Here is a 25,915-nt window from a genome sequence, read left to right as displayed (position 1 = left end):
TTTTTATGCAGGGGAAGACACAGCCTAGAGGAGGTGGGTGGTTTGTAGGAATTACATAACACACCAGAAGGCTCAAGCTGTGCCCTGGGGACAAGGGCCCTCGGCATCATGGGAGCCCACCTAGAAAGAACTCGGAGATCAGACGATGTTGGAAGGCAGGTGAAGTGGCCTCTTAGCCTTTCAGCATTTTGTCCCCACTTCCCCACAATTAGAGAATAATAAGCCCTACCCTCAAGAAGCTAGGAGTACACGAAGACTTAGAGAAGCATTCTGTGAATCTATGGGTGTGGGAAGAACAGAATCTAGAAATGAGAGGTGGAGTTTCTTTAGAAGCAGATAAGGTAGTTCACAAGAAAATCAGGTAGTACTCAGGAACTGTGAGGAGGTGTGGGCAGTCACTACCAATGTCTTGTATCTCTGCGTTCCTTGATACCACAAATGAGGAGGGTGAGCAGGCTGAAGAAGCCGACTGGGAGATAGCCAGCTGCCTCCAGGGGAGTGTCCAGGAGGAGAGGCGATTTACATGCCGTTCATGGCTGATGTTTGGTGCAACTGACACAAACAGGGAGCTCCAGTCTGCGGGAGAGCAGGAAGGCAGGGTGGTCCTCACTGTGGTCGAGAGCACGAGAATCCAGCGAATGGCAAAGGGCGTTGCCAACGGCCAAATACCAAAGCCGAGACAGAGGCTTGGGAGGCTGAGATGAAACTGAGAGCAGGACAGTTTCCCAAGGTAGAAGAACTAACCCATTCTAACTTCTCGCCGAAGGAGAGGCCCATCACCTCCATCCGGGACACAGGAAGCAGCTAGAACAGCTCCTTTCTGAATCAGCCTCAGCTCAGATCCATCTGTAAGTGGTGATCAGAGAAATAACAGGATAAATGTGTTCGGTGAGCCCGCTCCGTGCTTGGTGGAGTGCTAGATGTTTGGCATTCATTAAGTCACTTACCGTTTGCAAGCGCTCTGGATAACGAGTAGTTGCCTCCTGTCACGGATGATGAGGTATAGGTTGAGACCCTTGACCAAGGCACACAGTGAAGTGTTAACAGCTGCATTAAAACCTTTCGACCCGGGAGCTGCTCTGCAGTGCGCCACCGGCCTCATACCCTGCTCCTCTGAACTTTGTCGGAAAAGAATGGACAAGGACCTCAGTATGGTGCACAATCCATTTCCCATGGAAAACCATCTACCCGTGGACATGACACTTCCTTTTAAGAAGTGGTGAAACTATAAGACACGATGACGATGAAGGTCAGGTTCTGTGCTTGGCACCATCCAGAAGACAAACCTCACAGAAAGGCGCACCCTAACTGAGGTTGCACGGATAGAAACGAGTATCTAGGCCATCCAGATCAAAACCTGCTCTCATCTACCTTTCCAAAGTGTGAGTTGGTTTCTAGATGCCTCACTTTAAAGAAAGTGAATGCTTCCCAAGTCTACAGAGTGGAAGAATCGCAATCTGTCTTCAAACATGGGAAAGGCTTGTAATGTGAGATGACAGGTCCACTCAGAGTGGGGCAAACCAGAACCCCTGGTGGAGGCCACAAGATGAAAGCCAACTCCTTGCAAGGATGATTCTGTCTGGACTGCTCAGGAGATGGTAAATTCCCCGGGACCCGGACGTGCAAAGACAATCACAGCTAGTGTTTTAAGGACCCCTCCTCTATGCCAGGGTTACCAAAAGCGTCTCAAATAATTTCCCCTTTGAAAGTGCTTCCTTTTAACGCTGCCATGTTTTAAGTGAAGAAACTTCACTTACAGAGAGCTAAGCATCTCTCCCAAAGCTGATTCATAGGCCCTTTATGTCATGAGACCTCTCTGGCATCAGCTAAAGAACCACACTGGCGGGAATACTGAGGAAGGACTAGGATCAAAAGGGTGACTTTGAAGGGAATACTTCCTGAGAGGCAGTGACTGATTTTTCCTAAGGGGGATTCTAGGTACCTGCCCCAATCGGTCAGAGGCAGAGCCAGGAAGAGACAAAAACAACAATCTAACCCCAGGATCCTGCCCCTGCCTTTCTGGGACTCTGACGTCAGGGCCTTGGGACCTCGCCTTCATTGAACTCTACTCCAGAGAGAAGACGGCCAGGCCGGGCGTGCACAGCCGTGGCCGCAGGGTGGCAGCGGTGCTTCGGCCACAGAGCCCTGCTCCGCACTCCAAAGTGGGGCTGCTCCAGAGCAGTGCTGGTGAAGATGGGGTCTGTCTCCAAACATCTGATGCAATCTCCACTTTCTGGGGGGCTCTGAGACTTCTTTTGTCTCCTGTACCTCACTTTTCTCTCCACAGGCACATCTCAGAGTAGTGACTCCATTTTTAACCCTCCAAGAGGCATGTCCACGTGGGTGTAAATGGGCCAGGAGGCCCTGCCTGCAGCCTCCCAAGTCCCCAGACGGGATCACCCTGGCTCTTTCCTCCTTCCTTTCCAGGACATGATGCCTAGCCTGACAGGGCTTTCTCTGTGTTTTATTTTACAAGCTAGCAAAGAGAGGAGGTGATCCATGGGAGCTCTCCAACCTGTTGAGGGATTGGGAGTTCTTGAAGGCCCCCCAGGGCTCTGACAAAGCATCTGCAATTAATGATGCTTCTTGAGCTCTGGAGACAGGATTTATGCATCTAATAAAGTCTGTAACTCCAAGCTTAGGGGCTGGGGCCGGAGGCTGAGAGCAGGAAGTCCCACAGGGGCCGGGGAGGGGGGTCCCAGGCGGCTCTTAATGGAGCTGTGCATTTCCATTGCCTTTTCTAGATTCCCCCTCAGGCGGCTGTGGGAGGTGAGGAACAGGGGGACAGCAGGTATAAGAGGCGGGTGTGGCCACAGCAAGGCAGATGGCAGCATGGACGCCAGGCAGGCAGCAGCGCTGCTGCTGGTGCTGCTGTTAGTAACAGACTGGAGCCACGCTGACGGACCAGGGGGCCGGGATGGAGGAGACCAGATCTTCATGGTAAGTGAGCATGCCCGTCCCCATCTCACCATTTTCCTGGACCTTGGTTTGAGACTTCTAGAGAAGGAAATGGCAACCCACTCCAGTATTCTTGCCTGGAGAATCCCATGGACAGAGGAGCCTGGCAGGCTACAGTCCATGGGGTCACAAAGAGTCGGACACAACTGAGTGACTCAAAACAACAGCTTGAGACTTACACTCCAGGTTCAAATACTCTGGCTCCCAGGGTCACTGGGTCCTCACATCTGAGGAAATGACTCCTTAGCCTCCTACAACTTGTCCTGGAGGTCACTCCCTTCCCTTTGTGATCTAAATGCCCAAGGCCCTCACCCATCTTCCTTCCTGGATGGCTCTATACCACAGGAGGAAGACAGCGGCGCCCACCCAGCACAGGATGCTCAGACCCCTAGGTCGCTCCTGCGCTCCCTGCTCCAGGCCATGCAGAGACCTGGCCGGAGTCCAGCCTTCCTGTTTCAGCCCCAGAGGTGAGTCTAGGAGGGTCAGAGGTAAGGCCAGGGCTGAAGGGAGAGGAGTGGGAGGAGAGGAGGAAAGGGGGGATCTGGAAGGACCCATAGCTGAGGGTGGATCTCTCCTAAGGTTTGGCAGAAACACCCGGGGCTTCTGGAGCAACAGAAGACTGAGTCCTCGAGCTGGAGAGGGGCTGAGTTCCCCCTTTTGGAGCCTGGCTGCCCCTCAGCGCTTTGGGAAGAAGTGACATGCCATCCTCTGAGGTTTGCATGCAAGGCCCACACCCCAAACTGCCATGTGTCCCCTGCAAATAAAGCTGTCTGGCTTCTGAATCCGTGTGCATGTGTCTGCATCCACATGAGACATGGGAGGGAGTCCCAAGACAAGAACCACAGCCTCCCCCACCTCCACTAAACCCAACTCTCCGGGAACACAGGCGATGGTGTGCCCAGACGTCAGCGCACCCAGCAGAAAGGGAAACATGGGGACGCGTGGGGAGCAGAGCGGGGAGGCGCACCGGGGACGCCAGCTGGCGCTAACCCCCCTGCTGCTGACCACTCAGGGAAACAGACCAGGACTGAAGAATCCAAAAAGCAGCACATTTATTTGGGGCTCTATTGGGAGAGCCCCCAGTTTCATTCCCCTTGGTCATCACCAGTTACATGACGGCAGAACCTGGGCCAGCTGAGGCCCTGTGGTCCCTGGCTCCTGGCCCTGTGCCCTCCTCAGCCTGCAGTCTGTGTCAGAGGTGGAGGGGGCACCTCCAGGGGGTACCAGAGCTGGGCAGGCGCACAGGCCAGGTGCAGGAAGAGCAGGGAGCAGAGGATGTATTTCATGAGTCCTGTCGTGGCTTCACTTGCTGCCCGCCATGATCTTGAGGTACTGCAGGGCACGGCGTGCAGCCTCGCCACGGGCTGCCTCCCTGGTGGCTGCAGAGCCATGACACACGGTGGCCGGCTGTGTGGACAGCTCCACCAGGCACTGGCACAGCCCACTCAGGCTCAACTCCTCTGGAGACCGAGAGAGAAGAGGGAGGCAGTGTTGGGCAGGAAGGCAGCACCGGGGCAGGTCCATGTCACTGTCATGCCCTCCGGAGCCCTCATTCCCATCCATACTTGCTCTGGTCTAGTCCCCACCGGCCCCCGGCCCCCGACTAGCCATACCAATATCCAGGTAGCTGACATGGAAGGCCTGCTCCTCAGAGAGCTCACTGAGCACACTGCAGCAGGCAGGGCCCAGAGCGCCCAAGGAGCCCAGGGAGCAGCTGCGGAGGGACAGGATCTTCTCTCCCACAGAATTCCGCAGAGAATCCCAGGTGCAGCCCGGGCCCCGGTTCCGAAGTCCATCTAGGCGGGAGCCCACACCCTGACAAGACAGGGAGGGGGAAGGATGCAGCCAGGGGCTCTGAAACCAGGCCCTGAAGAGACATTCTATGCCCAAGGAGAGAAAAGCCCAAAGAATGCTTCCTCCTGTTTGCCTCCCACCTGCCAGTCAATCCCTGGATTGTCTGGTCTCTAAGTTGTGTCTGACTCTTCTGCAACCCCACAGACTGTAGCCCACTAGGCTCCTCTGTCCATGGAATTTTTCAGGCAAAAATACTGGAGTGGGTTGCCATTTCCTCCTCCAGGGGATCTTCCTGATCCAGGGATCGAACCCGTGTCTCCTGCTTGGCAGGCAGATTCTTTACCACTGAGCCACCTGGGAAGCCCAATCCCTGTGTGGCCCCTTCTAACTACTAGACTGTGGACCAGATGGTCAGGCAGCCTTTCTTATTCCAATAACAGAAGCCTACAGGTCCCTTGCCCTAGGCCAGCTCCCTCCCCCAAAGCACTCACCACGCAGGCCTACAGCTGAGGCTGAAAGGGGGCCCACGGGTCCCTGTGTCCAGAAGGAAAATGGGCAGAAGGCGGCCTGGGGCCCAGGAGGCTCACTTCCAAGTCACAGACCTGAGTCCTCAGTGCCCTGCCCTGGCATGGAGGATGGAGCACGGGGCATGGCCCACAAGCCACTCACAATGGAAAAGTGATCGTCTTCGGGCTCTGCCTCGTTCCCGTCCCGGGCATCCAGAGGCACTGTGTGCACTCGAAGCAGCATTTTGGCCGCTGCGTTACGCTTTGCCAGCTTTTTGGACGTGCCACTGCCTGCACAGGGGAGAGGGCTGCTGAATTATGGCTCCCAATAGACCCGTTGCTTCCACCCAGCTTAAACTTGGGCTGAGGGTCCCCTCAGTGGCTGTCAATTGAAAAGGGGAGCTCAGGACCTGCCAGGCACCCGGGAACCTGGCTGGCCAGAAGAGAAAGGCAAGAAAGGGTGCAAGGAAGCAGCAGCCAAGCTGGGGTCTCAGCCAGGAGTGCAGAGAGAAGCTGGGAGCGGCCCCTGGCCAGGGCTGGAGTGCTGCGGGGTAGTCACTACAAGCACTCCCCTCCGCCCAGTTACCAATCTCAATGAAACGCTCCACTCGGCAGGTCATAGTAAACTCTTTGCGGTGGGCTGGCCCAGACTCCTGGGTCACCGTGTACTCAGGCAACCGCCAGCCTTTCTGCACCACCAGCTCCTTGGAAGGGAGAAACAAGGGCGCGCAAGAGTGTGAGAGAGGAGTCCTCACATCCTCCCCGCTCCCGTCCTGGGAGTCTCAGGTTCCACGTTAGAGGAGGAGTAAAGGGAGGTGGGTGGGAAAAGCCCTCAGAACAGGGTACCCGCCCCCAATCAGCTTCCGCCACAGCCCCGGGGACAAGCAAAGGCAGGCAGGCAGGCAGGAATGGGAAACGAGGATGCGGCGCACCTGCAGAGCACCAACCGGGTTGCACTCAGACTGCTGAGGAGAGACTGGGGGCTGCACCTCCATGGGGGAGCTCCTGAAGGAAAAAGGGCCCGGGGCCAAAGCTGAGGGGGCTGGCTCCTTCTGCAGCTGCCCAGGAGTCCTCCGCCCTGCTCTTGTTTTCCCCACTGCCAGCTCCCTGCTCCCCACCAGGCAGGCAGCTGTCTCTCCAAACATCAAGACCGCCTCCCACCCCCTCCCCCCAACGAGGTCTCCTCCAGATCCCAGGCTCATTTCGATTTTCTGGAACACTTGATCACCACCTAGACAGGACAGTGGAGAGGAGGGTATATCCAGTCCCCAGAAGCACCTGATGGGACTCAAACACAGGACCATCATGCGGCCAATTCAGAAGAAAATGGGACCAGCAAGACCTTTAGTGTGGTCAAATACCATCCACATGGTACTGCCAAATTATAAATTACCTCCTGTCTCAAGAGCTTACCAGCTGGTGCAAATTCTTCAAACTCTGGTCCCCAACTATTCCATCCTCTGTTCACTCTCAGACTTCCTCATGCCTGACCAGCCTGGGTCTAAGGGCTGGGAGGCCGGGAGCCAGGACCCCTTTCCACCCTCCTCAGGCAGTCAGGAGAGACAAGATACCTGGTTGGGACAGCAGATGGAACGGGAGTAGCAGCCGCCGCAGCTGTAAAAACCGGCACGTCCTCAGGCAGTGAAGAGTCTAGGGGAGAAAAAGAACTTCCCGAGGGGAAGGGGGCCTTTGATTCACACCCACATGGGGTGGTGGTGGGGAATAAAAGGTGGGGGACCCAGGTCCTCCTGACCTGCCCTCCCCTAAGAAAATCTCTTCCCACTGAAGCCAAAAACTCAGGGAAGCTCAACCACCAGTTCCACCTGAGATCTTCTGGTGTCAAACACTTGATCAAAAATACTAAGAAAAGTGGGAGGGGTGTTTCTTCCTACCCAAGAACCGTGGAAGCAACCAACGCCAACCTGAGTGCGGAAGAGGGAACAACATCTTGCTGGAGAGAAGAAGTATGTTGGGGAGCAACCCCCTCCAGCCTCAGCCTCCACCCCTCTCCCTCTCCAGGCCCAACCTGGGACCCAAACCACAGCCACAACCCCACACTGCGGCTGGCCACTGCCTCCCAGCATCCCTCACAGCAGCAGGAGCCCTGGAAACATCCTGCTCAGGTTTCAGGGGAAGCTCTCAGGAAGCAGCCACGTCAAGGCAGTACAGTGTCACCAAGCGAAGCCTATGGGGCAGAGGGGCTGACGCAGGGGCCTGGGTTCCTGACAGAGCCTCTAGGATCCTCGGCCGTTCCTCCCTCACCTGCTGTCCTCCAGGGCTGGCTCCAGCATGCTCCCCCCTTTGAGGTGTTTGAGGGCCACCTCAGCTGCCTTGTGCTTGGCTGCTTTCTTGCTGGGGCCCTGACCTGAGAGAGGGGGTGTGGGCAATACTGGAGGTCACTAGAAGGATGGAAGAGAAACCAGCATCCCACAGCCTCTCTCCTCACAACCAGAGGGAATCAACCAAGCCCCATCTCACCAACCTCCCCTTGCCCAACGCTGAAAGTGTTACTCTAACTGCTGGAAGGAAGGGCCCTTATCTTTCCACAAGTTCCCCAAATCAAGTCATGCCAGGTAGAATTATCCTTGAGGTTAGCCATCTGGAAGTTTTTGCTCTGCCTTACTTTCCTCTGGGGAGCACTTTCTTTCAATAGAGATTGCTGGAAAAATAGTAAAAGTGTAGGCTCCAGAGTCAAAGCCTGGTTCTGCCATCTACTAGGCATGTGGTCTCACCCCAGCCATTGAATCTCTCTCTTGGTTTCCTCGCATTCAACATGAAAATACTACCACCTACATCACTGGATTCGACCAAGGTTTAAGATTAAGTTGAATTTGATTAAGCACCTGGAACAGAGTCCAGCACAGCAGGCACTCACTCCCCCAAATGCTGCACTGAGATTTCGATTTAATCTCCTTTTTCCTCTAGGATGACAACGATCTGCCCGATCACTGTGCCAGTCCTGCTTGCTCCTCTAACTCTCCTAAGTCCTACGTACCTCCTCACAGACCTGTTCTCCCAATCCAGTCAGTGATTTTTCCCCTAAAATTTCTCCTTCCCTTACTGGTCTTGGAGAAGAGGACCGTGAAGAGACTCCAAGCAATAAAGCCAATGGGGCCCTGTGAATGCACACCCCAGCCAGGCTGCCCAAGCCTTCCTCACCAGTGCAGCTGGTGTCGCCAACGGTGACCCGGAAGGTGAAATTAGGCTGGTGGGCTTGGCCCTCGGCTTTGAGAAGGTCGTACACGGGCGTCTTCCCTATTCTGGTCCCATACTCCTGCAGAAGGCTGATCGGGGTCTTGCCCGGGTTGGCTGCCAGCATTTGCTCTATACTGGGGGGAGGGGCACAGACCCTTCATCACATCTCCCCTCTCTGCACCCACCTGGCCAAGCACTGCCATTATCAGACCCATGCACACTATGGGGGACACTGGGTCCAGGAAACCTCAGGCAGCCACTGGCTGGGGTCAAAGTGGAGTAGAGGTGCAGGCTGGGAAAGCAGGGTCCACTGCCCCAGGGCAAGCAGGGAAAGCACTGTTCCTGTCTCAGTTAGGGCGGGGGATCCTGTACCCCAGTGCAGGTTGGAAGTGCATGTCCCCTGACACAGTGCAGGCCAGGAACCCAGTACCCACCAAATGCACTGAATGTCGGGGGCATAAAGCCCAGTGCCCCAGTGCAGTCTGGGAACCGGGCCAACCCCCAACTAGCTAAAGCTGGAGGCAGTGGCCACTGCCGGGGTGCATGCCGGGAACCACGGCCCACTACCCCAGTGCTTGCCGGGAACAACCCTCAGGCCAGGTGCATGCTGGGGCCGCGCCGCTACTCTCTCCGCACCGCGGCAAGCTCTGCGCCCTGCAGGGATCGGTACCAGGCGGCTCACCTGGGCAGCCCGCAGCCCGTGGTAGTGCCGGAGCCTTGCTCCTCTTCACTCATTCCCTCCTCCGTCCCCGCAGGCGCCACCGTGACTGCAGCCTCCACGCGCCCCAATACACCGCCGACGAGCTAGGGCCGGGGCCAAGCCCCAAGTCGCAGCCGGTCGGGCCCGCCGCGGGGCATGCTGGGATATGGAGTCCCCCGCCCACCGGACTCTATGAGCCTCCATCAGGAGGGGAGCTATCCGCCCCACAACCCTCCGCGTGGTTCGTTCAGGCAGGCAGCACCGCCTTCTGGGAGGAGTGGACCCTTCCACTGTCGCTTCCCGAGTTGAGGGTGGTTTTTTGTTTTTTTTATTTTTAACAACGTCCCGCCTCCTTCCTTCCGCGTCTCCTCGCCCCGGGCTGGGACTCGGGGCATGCGTACCAGCAGAGTGGAAGTGGCTGGGGGCGGGGCAGTAAGGGCGAACTCAAGCCTAGGAAGGTGGGGAGGGATACTTCGGGTACCAAGAAAACTACAGAACCCAGGAGCTCGCGCGCCATCATTGTCGCAGCTGGGAGGCAGCATGCGCGAAAAGTTTCGCGGCATAATTGGCTAGTCCTAATTTTGCGTGCTCGCTCCAGGTGGATTGCGATTGGTTACCTCATCTAAAGGGGCGGTGACAAAGGAAGAGTCAACCCTCTTGACCCCGCCTCTTTCTTGAGAAAAGGTTGTGATTGGCCCAGGTGAGAGGCCGCTGTCGGTTGCTGACTCTTTGCAGTCTAGGAGGGTGGGCCCTGCCTGGACGCGGGAGGCGACTATTCCCTGCCCCTCTGAGCTGGGGCAGTTGTAAATCCTGGTGCACCTCAGTCTCAGTTCGCCCTCAGCCTTTGGCCTAATCCTCTGGCGCTCGGGCCTTCGTCTTATAGAACCTGCTTCTTTTTCCTGTGTTGTCCTTCACCACCCTTCTCATTAATTCTGCAGGCTGTCGATTTCCGCTTATTTTCTAAAGCCTTTTTAAAATGGACCTACACCTTTTCCCCTTACACCACGAGATACCTCCGGGGCCTGAGAATCAAGCTATAAGGGACAAGATAAGAAGGACTAAGGCACATAGTGGTCTTAATACCCTCTGCCGTGTGTCCCGGGTCTCAGCTCAAGAGAGGGCAAGAGAGAATTCTGGCCTCTTAAGATTAATCGACTAATCTGTGCGGAACAGAACCCGTATTTTTGGGTCCCAGAGTTCCATTTTCTCCTCGCCAAAGTCTCAGCCACTAGCGTGAAAGATGTAGGGAAATTTTTGTGACCTTGGAGAGAAAGAAATAACGAAAAATGTCTGACTCTAATGAGGCTTCTGGGAATGGGTCAGAGACGAGATGGGCTTGCTCCGTGTGGGGCTAGAGGTCCGATGGAATCTTGGAATAAAAACGAGGGGTCATCCAGGAACACTGGAAAGGGACGGGGCGTTGAGCTGAGTGGATTCCAATTGGTGGACCCGGAGTGGTGGCAATTAGGGAAAAGAAGACAGGCAAGATCGTTTGACAGGGGGAGCGATGCAAGAGCGCTGAGCGGAGGAGGGGGTTCCCATCTGAGGGGTTGCTGTTTCAAGGTATAGGAGGGAGCTTATAAGACCGGTCATAGGGCTTAAGGTCGGGGGTGGGATCGCTCCAGGTCACCGCCAGCAGGGAGGTGCGAGGACCAGACGGGCCAGGGACTAGCCTGGAGCGTGCCGGATGGCAGCAACGGGCTCCTTTAAGAGGCCGTGGCTCCAGCGCAGCATCCCCCGCTCAGGGCGTGTCCGTCCCGGGGGGCCTGGGGCGGGGGCCTCGGAAGGAGCGGGAGTTCAAGCCGTGTGAGGACTGGGTTTGGGGTCGGGGGGTGGGGGGAGAAAGCTGGAACTGACACACCCGTGCACCCGGACACCTCACGAGCATCGCCTGTGACGGCGCCCCTGGTCCGGTCGAGGGCAGTGGGGGGAGGCGGGAAGGAGGAGGAGAAGGAGGAGGAGGCGGGAGCAGCATCCGGAGCCGAGCTGCAGCAGCGCCGCCTTTTGTGCTGCGGCCGCGGAGCCCCCGAGGTGAGAGCCGGGCCGAGTTGTGGAGGGTGGGGGGCAGGGATGGGTCTGGGTCCTGGGATCCAGGTCCCAGGGAGGGTCGGGACGCAAGATGTGGCGGGGTGTGGGGAGGGTGGCGCGGGGATGCTGAGACGGGATGGAGGAACTGGGGACCTGGACCCGCCGCCTGTGGGGATGGGAAGGAGGGGAGCCGAGCCGAGGGACGCCGCGGCCCAGCTTGGAGGCGAAGGGCCTCCAAAGCTGGAAAGGAATGTATGGGGTGGGGGTAGGGGGATGACTGGGGGACAGACTTAAAGGACAGCGGGCAAGAGAACATCTTCCTCTCCTCCCACTCACCCTCAGGAAGAGGGAAAGGGAAGGAGGAGGAGGAAGAGTTTCGGCCCCACAGGGAAGGAGAGGAAGGACAAGGCCTCATAGGCCCCTCACTCCCCCTCCCCACCCCTTGCGCGCACAGGCACACTTTGCAGGCTGGACCTGAGGATTATAGGCAGACAGCACCTGTTCCTGGATGCCCAGGTGATGGTCATCTTCCCCTCCCCCATCCATATATGGCTTTCTCCCTTCTCCATCTCTCCATCTGCTCTGGCTCCTCTAACCCATTTCCCCAGCCCAGGCCTTTCATGAACCTCCTCCCTTTTCCCTACACACTCTTTAAACTCCTTGGCCTAAAAATAAGCAAGAATCCTTTCCACAGAGTTAAAACTCCTCTAACCATGGCCTTGGCTAAGGGGTCAGAGTGTGCATGACAATGGAAGGAAATAGTGGGGTGTCCCTTAGAACTGAAGGAAAAGTCCCACCGTTAGCTCCGTCTTGGGAGGAGAGTGGGTCAGGGCCTTAGGAAGGGGTGCACACGAGGTCTCTCCTGCACTCAGGGTCCTCTCAAGCCACAGTCAGTGCCTCCCTCTAAACACCATTTCCCTTCCAGCTCACAGAATGGACACCATGGCTTTGAGAGCTCTGCTTTTTCAGCCAGAGGGTCATACCTAGGGAAGGCAAGTAGCAGGGATTCAGGAAGGAAAGGACTTGAGTAAAAGCCCTGGGTCTTCCTGTCCAGACACTGAAGTTTCTCTGAAGCTTTAGGGCCTGCTCTGTCCTATCTCACACTTAAAAGTGGAAAAAAATTCTGCCCTCTCCAGCCGGGCAGCCCATCCACTCACTCACTATAGGGACTACGGGATGCTGGGAAGACCAATGGTGTGAGACACTAACTCCAGCACTTGTGAAAACAAGCAACTAAATATCCACCCTGTAATTCAACCCAGTTACGGGCAGGAGAGTCAAGAAGTTTACATAAAAAAGTGGCTCAGGACTTCTTGGGTGTCCTTCCAGCTAAGGAAGTCAGAACCCGTCTAAAATCCAACTGCTGTTTGTAGGCTCCTCCCCGAGAGGTGATGATGTGTTACTCTGGCTTTGCCAGGAAGAGGACCCTAAATTCTAGTACCCACTACATGGACTCGCCCTGTGACTTAGCACAGGCAGTCCCACCTTGCCCTGCTGGGCTGGGAGAAAGAAAGGATTAGGGAATCAACCCTTTCAGGAGTCCCTGTTGGGGCAGAACAGAGGATAGTGTGGAAATGACACCAGCAGGGGACACAGGAGCTTCACGATGGCTGGCCACAGACACTGGTCTGTCTGCTTCATTTGCTCCCAGAAGAACTAGGGGCAGCTGTGTGTTGGGGAAAGGTGATGAGGAGGCAGGGGCGCTTACTCCAGAGTAGACTAAGGATCTTTCTCTGGTTCCTTCTCTCCTTACTCCCTTTTCTATCCCCTGTGTTTACCCAACTCTCTCTCCATTTGTACCTTCCCCGCTGCCTCTTGCTATGAGGAGGCAGACAGGGGAAAGAAGGGAAGGGACACTGTTTATAAAAACCTACTGCTGCTTCTTAGGTCCTTTCCATATGCTAATGTTTATAGGGAGCTTCCTGTATGCCAGGTAACAGGCCCACAAACTTTATTTGGATTATCTCAATACCACTCATAACAATACTGAGAGGTAGTGTGATCATCATCTCTATTTTAGGGATGAGGAAACTGAAACTTAAAGAAGTTAAGTAATCTGTTCAAAATCAAAAAATCAGTGGCCAAAGAGTTTAGGATTTGAATCCAGGTGTGTCTGACCCAGAGCCTGTGTTCTCACCCTCGTAATAGCTTGCATTGCCACCGTGTGAATTAGTGAGTCCCCATTTAGAGATGAAGAAACTGAGGTTTGTTAAGTCTCAGGCAGGGACTCTGCAGGTGGTCCAGTGGTCAAGACTCCATGCTCCCAATACAGGAGGCACAAGTTCAATCCCTGGTCAGGAAACTAAGATCCCACATGCCTCATGTCACGCGGCCAAAAAAAAGTCTCGTAGTCCAGGTCACCCAGCTGGAGACTGCGGTCAAGAGCAGAGACAGGCCCTCAACCAGGCCACTCTGCTTCTCAGGTCATCCATGCTCCCTCCCTATCTTACTGTCCAAGGCTGGGTGACAGAAATCAATAAAAGGCATTCTGTAATTTTCATTTCTTCTTTTTCAACTTAAAATAGGTTTTTAAATTTCTTAATAAAAATACCCACAATTCCATCTACTTAGCAATGGTTATACATTGGTATCTGTCCTTCCATATCTTTTTCAATAGCACCCGGCTCAGGAACAATTTGTTAAAAATACACAGAACTTCTTCCAGGCCCACCTGAAGTCCTGAGTAGCAGGGACCCCTATGAGCCACCATACCTTGCTATTTGCCTCCCCTTCCCCTCACATCTTAACGGTAGGGCTGAGGGGTGATCCTGGGCCACGAGAACCATGGGGTGACGACAGGGTGCAGAGAAGGAGGCCTTCCCCCTCAGTTCAGAGGAGGTGGGATATAAGGATTTGCAGAGGAAGGACGGGGGGCCTCTAAGCACACCACTGCCATTGGGACCTGAAAACAAGTTGTGTCCTGGGGAAATAGGTTGGAGACCCAAGTCTCCCTTCTGACCAGAGAGAAGAGACGGCCTCTCCAGACTCCAGAATCTACAAAGACCTGGTGTCCAGCCAACCAGAAAGACAAAGCCAGGAGCCCGGCACTGTGCTCATGGCATTCCCTACATCATCTTACTTAGCCCTCACTACCCCATAAGGTAGGGGTGGGAATCTCAGAGGGATTATGGTCCTTAAACTAATTCGTGGCAAAACCAAGGTTCTAGTTCTGATCTCTCCAAATCCAAAGCTGGTTCCTTTTTTCCTAAGCAGTACTGCCCCCTCCCAGCCCTTTCAGTACCCACTCTACTGGAAGAAGTGGTGCTGGCTAGAGGTTTAGGGGCTGGACCTGTGTGAGGCTGGGGGCCTGGAGTTAGGGGTGATCTCCAGTTTTACCCTGGCTCTCAGGGGAAAGCATTCCCCCCTCAGGAGGACATAACAGACAAGCTACAGTTCTTTCCAGCTGAGAATAACCCTGGGGCCAGGACCCTTGGCCAGGAGGGGTTAGAGTCCTTTATTCTCTCAGGATCTCAAATCCTGCACTGAGATCATTCCCAGTCCCATGTCTTGGGGCTCCTTTCCCTGGGAAGACATTCCTTACACCCCCACTCAAGAGAGATGGGGAATCTTCCTCCCTTTCCTGAGTGCAAAACAGAGTCCAAGACAGTGGCGAGGGCTCATTATGGGAGCCCAAGACTTAGACAGATGGCCTGGCCTCTCAACTGAACCCCCAAGACAGCCAGACAAGCAGCCTGGCGTTGACATTCTGCTGTTAAACAGGAGGGAGAGAGAAAGGACTTAAAGGCTTACCTTGCCACAGGCCTCCAGCCTTTTAGGCAGGAGAACCAAGGTTGGGGGGGGGGGCGGGTACTTCCTGCCCCCACAGTACCATCAGCAAACAGAGAATCTGGTACCTGAAACTGATCTGGCCCCCCCCCCCGGGTGCTCACAGAGCCTCTTTTGCATAATTTACGGGCCACTCTGCCCCATACCCAATCTGAAGCAGAATTCTGCACTGTGAGCATTTGATAAACATGGGTGACAGAATGACTGACAGGTCCACCCGCTCCCATCACATCCCAGCCCTTCCCCCACACTCTGCATAATTGATGGCCAGGGAGACAGCTCCCCTCCCCCCGGGTGACCGGGTGTCTGGGCCAGGGGCTCCTAGCCGTGATATCCCCCTCCAAAGCCTCGGCGCCAGGGCCCAGCTGGGGGGCAGTGGGACACAGCTGGCAGGTCAGAGATAAAGGACACAGAGAGGGTGTGCACGGGGAGAGAGGAATCTCTCCTTCACTAGAATTCCCTGGGGCCTCAGCTCTGCCACCTCCACTCCCCTCAGCACACACACGCACGTGCACACCACACTCACTCCTTCAGGTCAATCTGGAAGAGCTGTCATTAGCCTGAGAACCTGGAAAGGGTGGGTTGAGCCTGGCTGGGTTCTCTCCCTTTTCTTTGGTCCCATCCACTACTTCTTCAGCTTCTTCCGCTGCCCGAAAAGACAAACAGGTGAAATGGCTTCTCTCGCTCCCCAGCTGCCGGCCCTGGATACAGGAGGGGCCCCTGGGGAGACCTGGGCAGCTGGAGGGAAGATTGGCTTCAAGTGTCATGGATCGTGTCACCCTCTCTATGCCTAAGCCTCCTGGTTGCCAAACACCAGATGAAGGCTGAAAAATTCCTTTACAAAGCCAGGTGTTGTACCTACTCAGAACTCAGCTTCTAAATAGGAAAGGAATCAGGGAGGGCACAGATCTCCTGTTTTTCAATCCCCTTTCATTCAGCTCCTTTTTCCGTGTCCTTTGCTTCCCAAATCAGTTTTTCAGTCCATCCTTCTTAGGACTGCCTCTCCCAGTGTTTCACGCTCTTCTGTTTCTCAGCTAGACAGGTCCTCCTTTTCTGGTCTGCCTTTCGCCCTTTCTCCTGTCCAGTCTCCCAGTTTTCCCATTTCCTGCTTTCTCTATGGCACCGCACCCCCAATGCCGACCCAAGTCCGCTCTCTTCACCACCACAGCTCTCCCTCCGCTGCACTCGGGGACGGGGATGAACATGGGGAAGACGGGACGCAGACGCGGTGGGTGGCTGGGGTCAGTGGTCCCTGCCTGCGAGCCCGCAACCAGCACGTGGGCCAGCCCAGGTCAGGGGCGGGGCCCTGGCGCGGCCCCACCCCCGCGGTCGCCGCTCACGTGACTCCGGGCTAATCTTGTCCCGGTGACTTCACGCGCCGCCTCGGGTCCAGTCGTCATGGTTACGCCGCAGCGCCCAGCGCTTCCCCCAACCCGCTGCGTCCCCTCCCGGACCCCCTCCTCTCACGGCCGGGCCCCCGCCCCGCCCCCAGCTCCGCTCCACGTGACGGCCAGGAAGGAGGTCGGGAAGGGGAGGGGGCGCTGGGGCCGTAACCCCTTCGTCTCCGCTGCGAACCGCCCTCACTCTGGCTTCTAGCTGTCTGAGCGCCCCAGTCCCGCCAGCCCTCCCCGCAGACCCACCCGGGCGGAGTGCCGGGAGCCCCAGCCTTCGTTCTCAGCGGCCCCAAAGGGGCGGTCGGCTTGAGGGGGCACAGGCAAAAGCCCTCGGGTCCTCCAGCGGACGTTCTCCAGCGAATTGGCCTGTCGTTTGTCTTACTATGTGCATCTCACTCCTTGAAGCCCCCGTTATCTCGCAGGATATTTTGGGGGTCCGGAGGCTGGGATTTCATCTTTCTGAGCCTCGGTTTTCTCAAGAGTGTAAAGAGACCTATAATAATACCTCCTTCCCTGGAGAGTTCTGAGGAGTGAGGGAGCTAATGCTTGCGTAGAGTACATGTGGTCCTTAGGACGATCCTCGGATGCAAAGAACAGTGGTTGCACCTAACTGGGCACCTTCATGCGCTCTGGATGCTGTTGGAAGCCCTGGGATCCCGTGTGGCGTCGTCACTCTCAGGAGTACAGGCTCTCAAAGGACGCCCGACCGTACTGTGCCTCCAGCATGATGGGAGCCATCATGCAGGAAGCACAGCTCAGACGGGACATTAACTCAGAGCATGGGGAGGGGGGGGCACTTCCAGGATGAAGTGAAACTTGGAGGACAACAGATGGTGTGTGAGAAGCGCCTTCCAGACTGAGAACGACTGGGCACTGAGCTGGAGCCTCATCCTAGCTGAAGTACTTAGGACAGGTTATTTAAGCCCTGTAATACCTCTGTTAAATGAGAGTAACTTAGACGCCTAACTTAAGAGATTTTAGGATTAAATAAGCTAATGGACCTATAACAGAGGCTAATATGGGCGGCGGCTTTCCATAAGTGTGAGCCATTCTCATTAGGTGCCCTGGCCCAAACACCTGATGAAGCTTGGGAACAGGCTCAGTTCAGTAGGGCCTGGGTACAAACAGCAATGGAAGATGAGGCTGGGGAGGGGCCAAGAGCATGGAGGTGAGGCTACAGGACCAAGGAGGGGCTACTAGAGGGTTTGAAGAAAAGGGGAGCTCCAAAAGGCCAATTTGTGCTTTAGAAAGATCCTTCTAAAGGGTGGGTGGAGAATGGGGTGGAGGGGGATCTTGGAAGAACTTGGAGACCATTCAAGGGGCAGTTGTCCTAGGTCACGTGACAGCTACTGAGGCCTGGATTAAGGCAGTAGTGTGGAATAGAGGAGAAACTAGTAAGGCATTGGTTCTGGTCTTTACTGATGTGCCAGGCGTAAGTATCACCTCAGGTGCTTGTTAAACACTTAGGTATTTGAGAGGCCTGGAAATTGTTAAAAGAGCTGAGCCCATCAGAGGTGCCAGGCCTCTCTGTGCATACATCCCCACCCAGGGAGTCCTTTTTATTGTAGATTCCTGCCACCCCTCTCCAGTAGTGACTCAGAAGCTCCGGTGCAAGGGGTCAAGGAGGGACCCTACTATACTGAGTAGTGTTAGAGAGGCATTTTGGCCTCCGAAATCCCTACCTCTCAGAATCTGGTAACTGGTAAGATGTGGTGGGAGATGGGAGATGAGATGACTTCTGTCAGGCTGAAAAATCTGCTGTGCCTGAACGATAGCTAGTCTGTCCTTTTGTGCAGTTGGAGAAATCAAGGCTCAGATACAGCTTGGCTGAGGTCAGCTATCAATTGGGACAAATCTCCACTGATTGGAAAGCTAGGTAGTAGGAGACAGAGTAATGAAGAGGAAAGGAGATAGGCCCTTCTCTAAGTGAGCCCTGAGGGAGCAGCTGGACTAATGGGAGGGATAAGGTGGGTGGATGGTGGAGAGGGGGGACCCAGCGAGCAGGCTACACAGCCTGCCCTGACAGCTTCTGCCTCCTCCTTGGACAGTTCTACCTTTTTCCCTCTGTGTCTGTGCTGGGCACAGAGCTGATCAGCTGTCGCTTGGATCAGCCCAGGTGTGTAGCTGTGAGCACCTGAGAGACCCAGATGTGAGCCTTGAGTGTGCCTTAGGATAAGACTCTCAGCAGGATCACGTATCAAGTACATGAGTGTGAGGCCCCGGTGTATCACATGCACGCAGGAGGGGTGGAAATGTCATTGAGAGTGCCTGAGGGCAGAGTCTGAGCAGTGTCATCTGTCTTTGCTTCAGTGCGAGGGAGGCCTGCATGTTACTGTTAACATGTGTAAGATTGAGACTCAAAGTAAAAGTTGTGTATCTGAAAGACCCTAATACAACACTCGTGTGCATGTGAGCCTCAAGTGAAAGAAACATGTTTTCCAGAGGTGAATTACAGCACTCTTACAGGGAGAAGGGATCTAGTCTGTTACCATACTTGAGATTGGGATATACTTCCCCAGTATCTACCTGAGCAGGGCTGTTAGCTGTATCCACCTGAGAGTGATACTTAGGTATGTTGCCTATATACCTGAGTAAGGAAGACTCCGGGAGTTGGTGATGGACAGGGAGGCCTGGCGTGTTGTGATCCATGGGGTCGCAAAGAGTCGGACACGACTGAGCGACTGAACTGAACCGAACTGAAGGAAGACTTATGTTACTAATAGATGCTAGAGAGGAAGCCTGTGTATCAGGTTCCCCAAGATGGGTCCCAGCTGAAACTTGGAGGAAGGTGGGTACCTGAAGCTAAAATACGTGTTACTTCTAAGAGTGTTCTTGTGTGCCCAGCTCCCCAACTTGTGCCTCTGCCTCTATGTACCTGAGCTGGGCACCTGTGGCTTTGACAGCTCCTCCCTCTTTTTCCACAGGGCCCACCGCTTACCACCACACTGGGGCCCAGAGGCCATGGCCTGCCTCCATGAGACCCGCACACCCTCCCCTTCCTTTGGGGGTTTCGTGTCCACCCTAAGCGAGGCATCCATGCGCAAGCTGGACCCAGACACTTCCGACTGCACCCCCGAGAAGGACCTGACGCCTACCCAGTGTGTACTCCGAGACGTAGTGCCGCTCGGGGGTCAGGGCGGGGGCGGGCCCAGCCCCTCCCCAGGTGGAGAGCCGCCCCCTGAGCCTTTTGCCAACAGTGTCCTGCAGCTCCACGAGCAGGATGCAGGGGGCCCAGGGGGAGCCACTGGGTCCCCTGAGAGTCGGGCGTCCAGGGTCCGAGCGGATGAGGTACGGCTCCAGTGCCAGAGCGGCAGCGGCTTCCTGGAGGGCCTCTTCGGCTGCCTGCGCCCTGTCTGGACCATGATCGGCAAAGCCTACTCCACGGAGCACAAGCAGCAGCAGGAAGGTAGGCTGTGTCCATAAGGGGGCCCTTTCCCGTCTCCCTGAGCCCGAGATGTGTTTGGACAGCCGCACCAAAGTCGCCTGATGACCCTTTCACCCCCCAGAGCCCAGCCCCCGCCCCTTATTTGTCCATCAGCCGCTGAGTCCCCAGCTTTATTTTAGGCCACCTCTTCATTTCCTCCTGTCCCCTCAAATCTAACCTTCTTGGCCTATTTTAGCTGCTTTTCTACCTCACCCTCTTTGAGTCATTTCAGCCAACCCCAGGCTTTCCCCTGTGCCTGACCACCCCAAGGCCCTGAGTGTGGCTCTCTGAGCCTATGGCACTGTGCCTCCTGTCCACAGACCTTTGGGAGGTCCCCTTTGAGGAAATCCTGGACCTGCAGTGGGTGGGCTCAGGGGCCCAGGGCGCCGTCTTCCTGGGGCGCTTCCATGGGGAGGAGGTGGCTGTGAAGAAGGTGCGGGACCTGAAAGAAACTGACATCAAGCACCTGCGAAAGCTGAAGCACCCAAACATCATCACCTTCAAGTAAGGTCCAGGGCAGGGGCCGTGGTACTCTCCCCTCAGCGCACTCTTCTGAGGGCAGAGACCTACTTGGGTAGCAAGGGATCTTCCTGAAGTGGGTATCAAAATGGCACAGTTGGGAAGGGGGTACCAGGTGTGAATCACGGGGCTGTTGGGATGGCTGAGGCCTTCATCCCACTGTGTTCGGCCCCCAGGGGTGTGTGCACCCAGGCTCCCTGCTACTGCATCCTCATGGAGTTCTGCGCCCAGGGCCAGCTGTACGAGGTGCTGCGGGCTGGCCGCCCCGTCACGCCCTCCTTGCTGGTTGACTGGTCCATGGGCATCGCCGGTGGCATGAACTACTTGCACCTGCACAAGATTATCCATCGGGACCTCAAGTCCCCCAAGTGAGTAAGCGAGCGAGCAGGAAGACGCGCCTGTGCAGTCTCCCGTAGGTGTCCCCACCCAGGGCAGTGTGGCCATCTCCCTGCTTTCAGACCCTGTCCTAAAGTCCACATGGCCATGTCAGAAACCCTTCCCAAGTGACAGCCCTATCTTGAGAGGGCTGTGGTAAGCCCTCCATTTCCGGGTGTCCCAAACGACTTCAAACAGTAAGAGTTGCTGCAGCTAGAGGAGGCGCGTGGAGGGGCGCGGACCCCAGCTGACTACACTCTTTACCAGCATGCTAATCACCTACGACGATGTGGTGAAGATCTCCGATTTTGGCACTTCCAAGGAGCTGAGTGACAAGAGCACCAAGATGTCCTTTGCAGGGACAGTAGCCTGGATGGCCCCTGAAGTGATCCGCAACGAACCTGTGTCTGAGAAGGTTGACATCTGGTGAGGGCCAGGTTGAGGACCGAGGGTGGCAGGTGGCCAGCGGTGGGTGGGGAGAGGGTTGTTCCAGGGCCTGAGTGCAAGTGAGATGAGCCTGCAGTGAGCAGGGCCTCTGGAGGAGGGCCTCCTCCAAAGTGCTGTCCCCTCTCATCCCTAGGTCCTTTGGCGTGGTGCTGTGGGAGCTGCTGACTGGTGAGATCCCCTACAAAGACGTAGATTCCTCAGCCATCATCTGGGGTGTGGGAAGCAACAGTCTCCATCTACCTGTGCCCTCCAGCTGCCCAGACGGCTTCAAAATCCTGCTTCGCCAGTGCTGGTAAGGACCACCTGGGAAGCAAGGGAGTATGGATGATGGTTAGCCAGCACCCAGGATCCGGGCATCCAGGCCCAGAATCCTCAACAGGGAAAGGGGAACCGGGCTCCCAGATACGGCTCTCCAAGACCCTAGGATTCAGAGTATGGATCAGGGGCGCTAGGATAAAGAACTGAGAGGAGCTGGGGAGACCAGTAGTCTGCAGGGGTGTGTGTGACCTGTTTCCTTATCTGCAAAATAGGGACAGCAGCATCTGATAGAGAGGGTGCTTATGAAGCGCCAGTGCAGGCCCAGCACAGCCGCCGAGCACGGCTGGCTGGACCTCAAGTAGACTGCCTCAGGACACTCCCTGGAAGGCCAGGGCCCTGCATCCTTGTTTGGAACCTAGACCGTGGAGGAAGGTGGGAGATTTCTAATTTTTCACTAAGCCATTTCCCAAAGTGTTTTTTTAATGGAGTTACTCAAAAAGGTTTGTTTTGGCAAACAAGTTGCAAGGTAGGATTAAATAGGTTTCCTTACTGCAGGACTTTGAGGTACTACAGACAGCTTGTAACATGTCCTGGCTAGTTGACCAGGGAATCCTTTTGTCACAGCAAACATTCTAGGGTTGGATTCTCCAGGACCAGGACACACTTCGGGAAAGGGTGCTCTAATTCCTTTCTGAAATGCCTCTCTCCCCCACAAACTTTATTCCATCTAGGAACAGCAAACCACGAAACCGCCCATCATTCCGACAGATCCTGCTGCATCTGGACATTGCCTCAGCCGACGTACTCTCCACACCCCAGGAGACTTACTTTAAGTCCCAGGTGTGCTGTGGAGAGGAAGATGAATGCCCCGGCTCCCTCTCTTTGCAGAGATAATGATACCCTTTGAGGGGAGGCTGGGAAGAAGGGTGGCTGGGGATGGGTAGATCAGCTCTTGAAGGGCTGGGACCTGTCTTGGTTGATCCCGTGCCCCAATCCTTTTTGCTCCCACACCACAGTCTGCAGCAGCGCAGGCACCTACAGGTGTGACAGGTAAAGGGATGTCCCTCACTGCGAAATGTCTCTCCACCCCCAGGCAGAGTGGCGTGAAGAGGTAAAGCTGCATTTTGAAAAAATTAAGTCAGAAGGGACCTGTCTGCACCGCCTAGAAGAGGAGCTGGTGATGCGGAGGAGGGAGGAGCTCAGGTGCGTGCCGTGTTTGGCAAGGTGACCTCACCAACTGCAGGGCCGGTAGAGTGGTTCCCAGAGACTGGGATAAATGATGGCAGCAGGTGAAGCCAGCTCACCTCTCAACACTTCTACCCATTTCAGACATGCCCTGGACATTAGGGAGCACTATGAGCGGAAACTGGAGAGAGCCAATAACCTGTACATGGAACTTAATGCCCTTATGTTGCAGCTGGAGCTGAAGGAACGGGAGCTACTCAGGTAACCACACACGCCCTCACCTCAAGCACCAATTCCCATCTTCTAAAGCTGTACCTGACTCCGAGTCTACTGAGCCTTGGCCCAGCTCCCTGGTCACATGCCTAAGGCGTTTTGTCTTTAGGAGGGAGCAAGCTTTAGAGCGGCGGTGTCCAGGTCTGCTGAAGTCACACCCTTCCCGGGGCCTGCTGCACGGGAACACAATGGAGAAACTAATCAAGAAGAGGAATGTCCCACAGAAACTGTCGCCCCACAGCAAAAGGTAGGACCAACCAGAGTTGACAAGTGCCACAGTTCCAGAATGGCAAGGGGGTGCTGGAGAGACAGGTGTAGGGCTCAAGAATGCCAGGACAGACGATACTTAGGTGGGAGAGAGGTACCTTTTACTGCCTAAGTAATGTGTTAAATCTCCAACTTGCACTTTCCCTCTCCCACCAGGCCAGATATCCTCAAGACTGAGTCTTTGCTACCCAAACTAGATGCAGCCCTGAGTGGGGTGGGGCTTCCTGGGTGTGCTAAGGGCCCCCCCTCACCAGGACGGAGTCGCCGTGGCAAGACTCGTCACCGCAAGGCCAGCGCCAAGGGCAGCTGTGGGGACCTGCCTGGGCTTCGTGCAGCCGTGCCACCCCATGAACCTGGGGGACCAGGAAGCCCCGTGGGGCTAGGCGGGGGACCCTCAGCCTGGGAAGCCTGCCCTCCAGCCCTCCGCGGGCTCCACCATGATCTCCTGCTCCGAAAGATGTCTTCATCATCGCCAGATCTGCTGTCAGCAGCATTGGGAGCCCGGGGCCGGGGGGCTACGGGGGGAGCTGGGGATCCTGGCTCACCACCTCCAGCCCGGGGAGACACGCCCCCAAGCGAGGGCTCAGCACCTGGCTCCACCAGCCCGGATTCACCAGGGGGAGCCAAAGGGGAGCCGCCTCCACCAGTAGGACCTGGTGACAGTGTAGGGCTGCTGGGAACTGGAAGGGAAGGGACGGCGGGACGGGGAGGAAGCCGGGCTGGGTCCCAGCACTTGACCCCAGCCGCACTGCTGTACAGGGCTGCCGTCACCCGAAGTCAGGTAAAGTATGATGCTGCCTGACCTCTTCCCCTTCCCTTCTCCCCAGTGTAGCTCCCACCTTCCGTTCTTTTTCTCAAGCCATTCTAACACTTTATATAACCGTTTCCTTATCCTGAGTTCTTGACCTCTTTCCTCCTCTGACCAGTCCACTCATCTTTCCTGTAGAAACGTGGCATCTCATCAGAGGAAGAGGAAGGAGAGGTGGACAGTGAAGTGGAACTGACCTCAAGCCAGAGGTGAGTGATGGAATTAGGAGGTAATGGCATTCTTCGCTTTCCACTGCAAGGTGTAGTCAAGCTGTGACCCTGGTTGTTCCCACAAACAGGTGGCCTCAGGGCCTGAAAATGCGCCAGTCACTATCTACCTTCAGCTCAGAGAATCCATCAGATGGGGAGGAGGGCACAGCTAGTGAGCCTTCCCCCAGCGGCACACCTGAAGTCGGCAGTACCAACACAGATGAGCGGCCGGATGAACGGTCTGATGACATGTGCTCGCAGGGCTCAGAAATCCCACTGGACCCACCAGCTTCTGAGGTGGTTACTGGCCCAGAACCCAGCTCCTTGCCCGTCCCACACCACGACCTACTCAGAGGGGAGCAGGTACGTCACACCAACCAGGTACCGACCAGGGAGGAGACAGCCTGATCATTTGAGGGCCACTGGGTTGACAGATGCACAGGCCAGAGAGAGAGGTACTTAGCCTCTGTCACTCTGTAGCTGAAGCTGTTCCCTCCCATACTGAAGAGCAGATATTCACCTGATCGACTCTGGGAGGTTTAGAGTACTTAGTAAGGTTGCTTGCATGCTACCTATAAATTGCAACCAGGGGGAAATCCTGACAGTCTGGTGCCTTGGAGAATGGCCTGAACCACTGAAATTTAGAGACAGTAAAATCACTAACTTGTTACTACAAAGATCTCAGTGAAGGATTCTGAAGCAATCTATTTGCCAAGAGACGCCGAGTCTCACCTCACTGTCTTCTGCCTCACAGGGCCCTCCCAACTCTGAGGACTCAGACTGTGACAGCACTGAACTGGACGCCAACAGCGGTGAAGCCTTGCGGCCCCCGCCTCCCTCCCTCCACGAGAGCCACCCTCGTCCCTGTACATAGAGAGATATTTATATAAGTAATATATATGCGCCACATAATCAATACAGACAGGGCTGTCCCAGCCTTAAGTTGGGCTCAAGGGAGACTGACCCCTAACCAAGTCACCTGATAAACTCTAGGGACACTGGCAGCTGTGGGAACGAAGGATAAATACTGCCCTAGAGATATGGTTAAGGGCAAACTGGCCCCTTCCTGCTTCACCCCCATGAGTTAAACCAGTGGTGAGGCAACATGAAAGCCCAACTTGCCTATGTTCCTTTACTTTTTCTACCCAACCCCTAAGGAGCAGGAAAGGGAGCCATTTAGACTGCACTTTTTTTTGTTTTCTGTTTACTCTGTTTACACATTTTGCACTTGGGAGGAGGGAGGCTAAGGCTGGGTCCTCCCCTCTGAGGTTTCTCAGGTGGCAATGTAATTTCTTTGTCCCTCCATTTCTCTGCCCAAGCCCTGGCTTAAGGGCCTAGGGGAGGCCAGGAGATTGTGAAAGCATGTGATGGCTCAGGCTGAAGAACTGGGGTATTGTTTTAAGTCCCTACTTTTATCTTGGTGCCTGACTGGGGTGGGGACTGTCATATTGTAACCCCTGTGAAAAACCTTGAAATATAACCACTCCATGCAGGCCCAGCTGTTGAGGGTTTTCTTGGTGAATGAATGGGGTAGCTTGCATGGTTAAGTAGGAGCCGTGGGCTTTGGAAATTACCTAAAACGCTGAATGACTTGCTCCTTTCATGCTTTAAGTGATGCTAACCACTTAGAGCACCAACCTAAAACCTGCATAAACAGGTCTATCTTTATAAAGGATTGTACTAGGACAGACCTTAGATAATATCCATCCTTATTAAACAGAGTGATTTCTGGACAAGGGTGTAGGTATTCCCAGGAAGGTGAATCCCAGTGAGACAAATTCTGCTGCTT

The 25,915-nt window shown here is 55.4% G+C and overlaps 3 protein-coding genes across 9 annotated transcripts; 2 read left to right on the top strand and 1 right to left on the bottom strand.

Annotated features, from left to right (window-relative positions):
* Positions 1 to 1,045: 1,045 nt before the first annotated feature.
* On the top strand, positions 1,046 to 3,840 carry NPFF (neuropeptide FF-amide peptide precursor). Its single transcript, XM_055584585.1, has 3 exons — positions 1,046 to 2,940; positions 3,304 to 3,425; positions 3,538 to 3,840. The coding sequence occupies exons 1-3, from the start codon at positions 2,713 to 2,715 to the stop codon at positions 3,653 to 3,655; spliced, it is 468 nt and encodes a 155-aa protein (XP_055440560.1). The 5' UTR covers positions 1,046 to 2,712; the 3' UTR covers positions 3,656 to 3,840.
* A 146-nt stretch (positions 3,841 to 3,986) lies between these two features.
* On the bottom strand, positions 3,987 to 9,555 carry TARBP2 (TARBP2 subunit of RISC loading complex). 5 transcript variants are annotated; one of them, XM_055584572.1, is made up of 10 exons: positions 9,136 to 9,555; positions 8,418 to 8,582; positions 7,521 to 7,623; positions 7,151 to 7,180; positions 6,830 to 6,925; positions 6,191 to 6,263; positions 5,845 to 5,962; positions 5,422 to 5,549; positions 4,572 to 4,773; positions 3,987 to 4,418 (listed from the first exon to the last, which is right to left on the bottom strand). In XM_055584572.1, exons 2-10 carry the CDS (start codon positions 8,575 to 8,577, stop codon positions 4,261 to 4,263), a joined length of 1,068 nt encoding a protein of 355 aa, XP_055440547.1. In that variant the 5' UTR covers positions 8,578 to 8,582; positions 9,136 to 9,555; the 3' UTR covers positions 3,987 to 4,260. The 5 variants fall into 5 exon arrangements, with proteins under 5 accessions (XP_055440547.1, XP_055440515.1, XP_055440539.1 ...); XM_055584540.1 differs by having other exon boundaries at positions 8,418 to 8,587; positions 9,136 to 9,554; XM_055584564.1 differs by lacking the exon at positions 9,136 to 9,555 and adding an exon at positions 8,888 to 9,030 and having other exon boundaries at positions 8,418 to 8,587.
* A 1,435-nt stretch (positions 9,556 to 10,990) lies between these two features.
* On the top strand, positions 10,991 to 25,486 carry MAP3K12 (mitogen-activated protein kinase kinase kinase 12). 3 transcript variants are annotated; one of them, XM_055584222.1, is made up of 14 exons: positions 10,991 to 11,184; positions 19,286 to 19,767; positions 20,106 to 20,289; positions 20,481 to 20,672; positions 20,947 to 21,105; positions 21,260 to 21,418; positions 22,116 to 22,224; positions 22,478 to 22,587; positions 22,714 to 22,830; positions 22,952 to 23,089; positions 23,266 to 23,890; positions 24,056 to 24,126; positions 24,216 to 24,489; positions 24,881 to 25,486. In XM_055584222.1, the coding sequence occupies exons 2-14, from the start codon at positions 19,323 to 19,325 to the stop codon at positions 24,998 to 25,000; spliced, it is 2,703 nt and encodes a 900-aa protein (XP_055440197.1). In that variant the 5' UTR covers positions 10,991 to 11,184; positions 19,286 to 19,322; the 3' UTR covers positions 25,001 to 25,486. The 3 variants fall into 3 exon arrangements, with proteins under 3 accessions (XP_055440197.1, XP_055440206.1, XP_055440215.1); XM_055584231.1 differs by lacking the exon at positions 10,991 to 11,184 and adding an exon at positions 18,870 to 19,172 and having other exon boundaries at positions 19,265 to 19,767; XM_055584240.1 differs by lacking the exon at positions 10,991 to 11,184 and having other exon boundaries at positions 18,870 to 19,459; positions 19,559 to 19,767.
* The last annotated feature ends 429 nt before the right edge of the window (positions 25,487 to 25,915 follow it).

Source organism: Bubalus kerabau, chromosome 1, assembly GCF_029407905.1.
Source record: "Bubalus kerabau isolate K-KA32 ecotype Philippines breed swamp buffalo chromosome 1, PCC_UOA_SB_1v2, whole genome shotgun sequence".
NCBI lineage: Eukaryota > Metazoa > Chordata > Mammalia > Artiodactyla > Bovidae > Bubalus > Bubalus kerabau.
The sequence above is the reverse complement of the archived record's forward strand: the minus strand, read 5'-3'. Positions and strand labels throughout refer to the sequence as shown.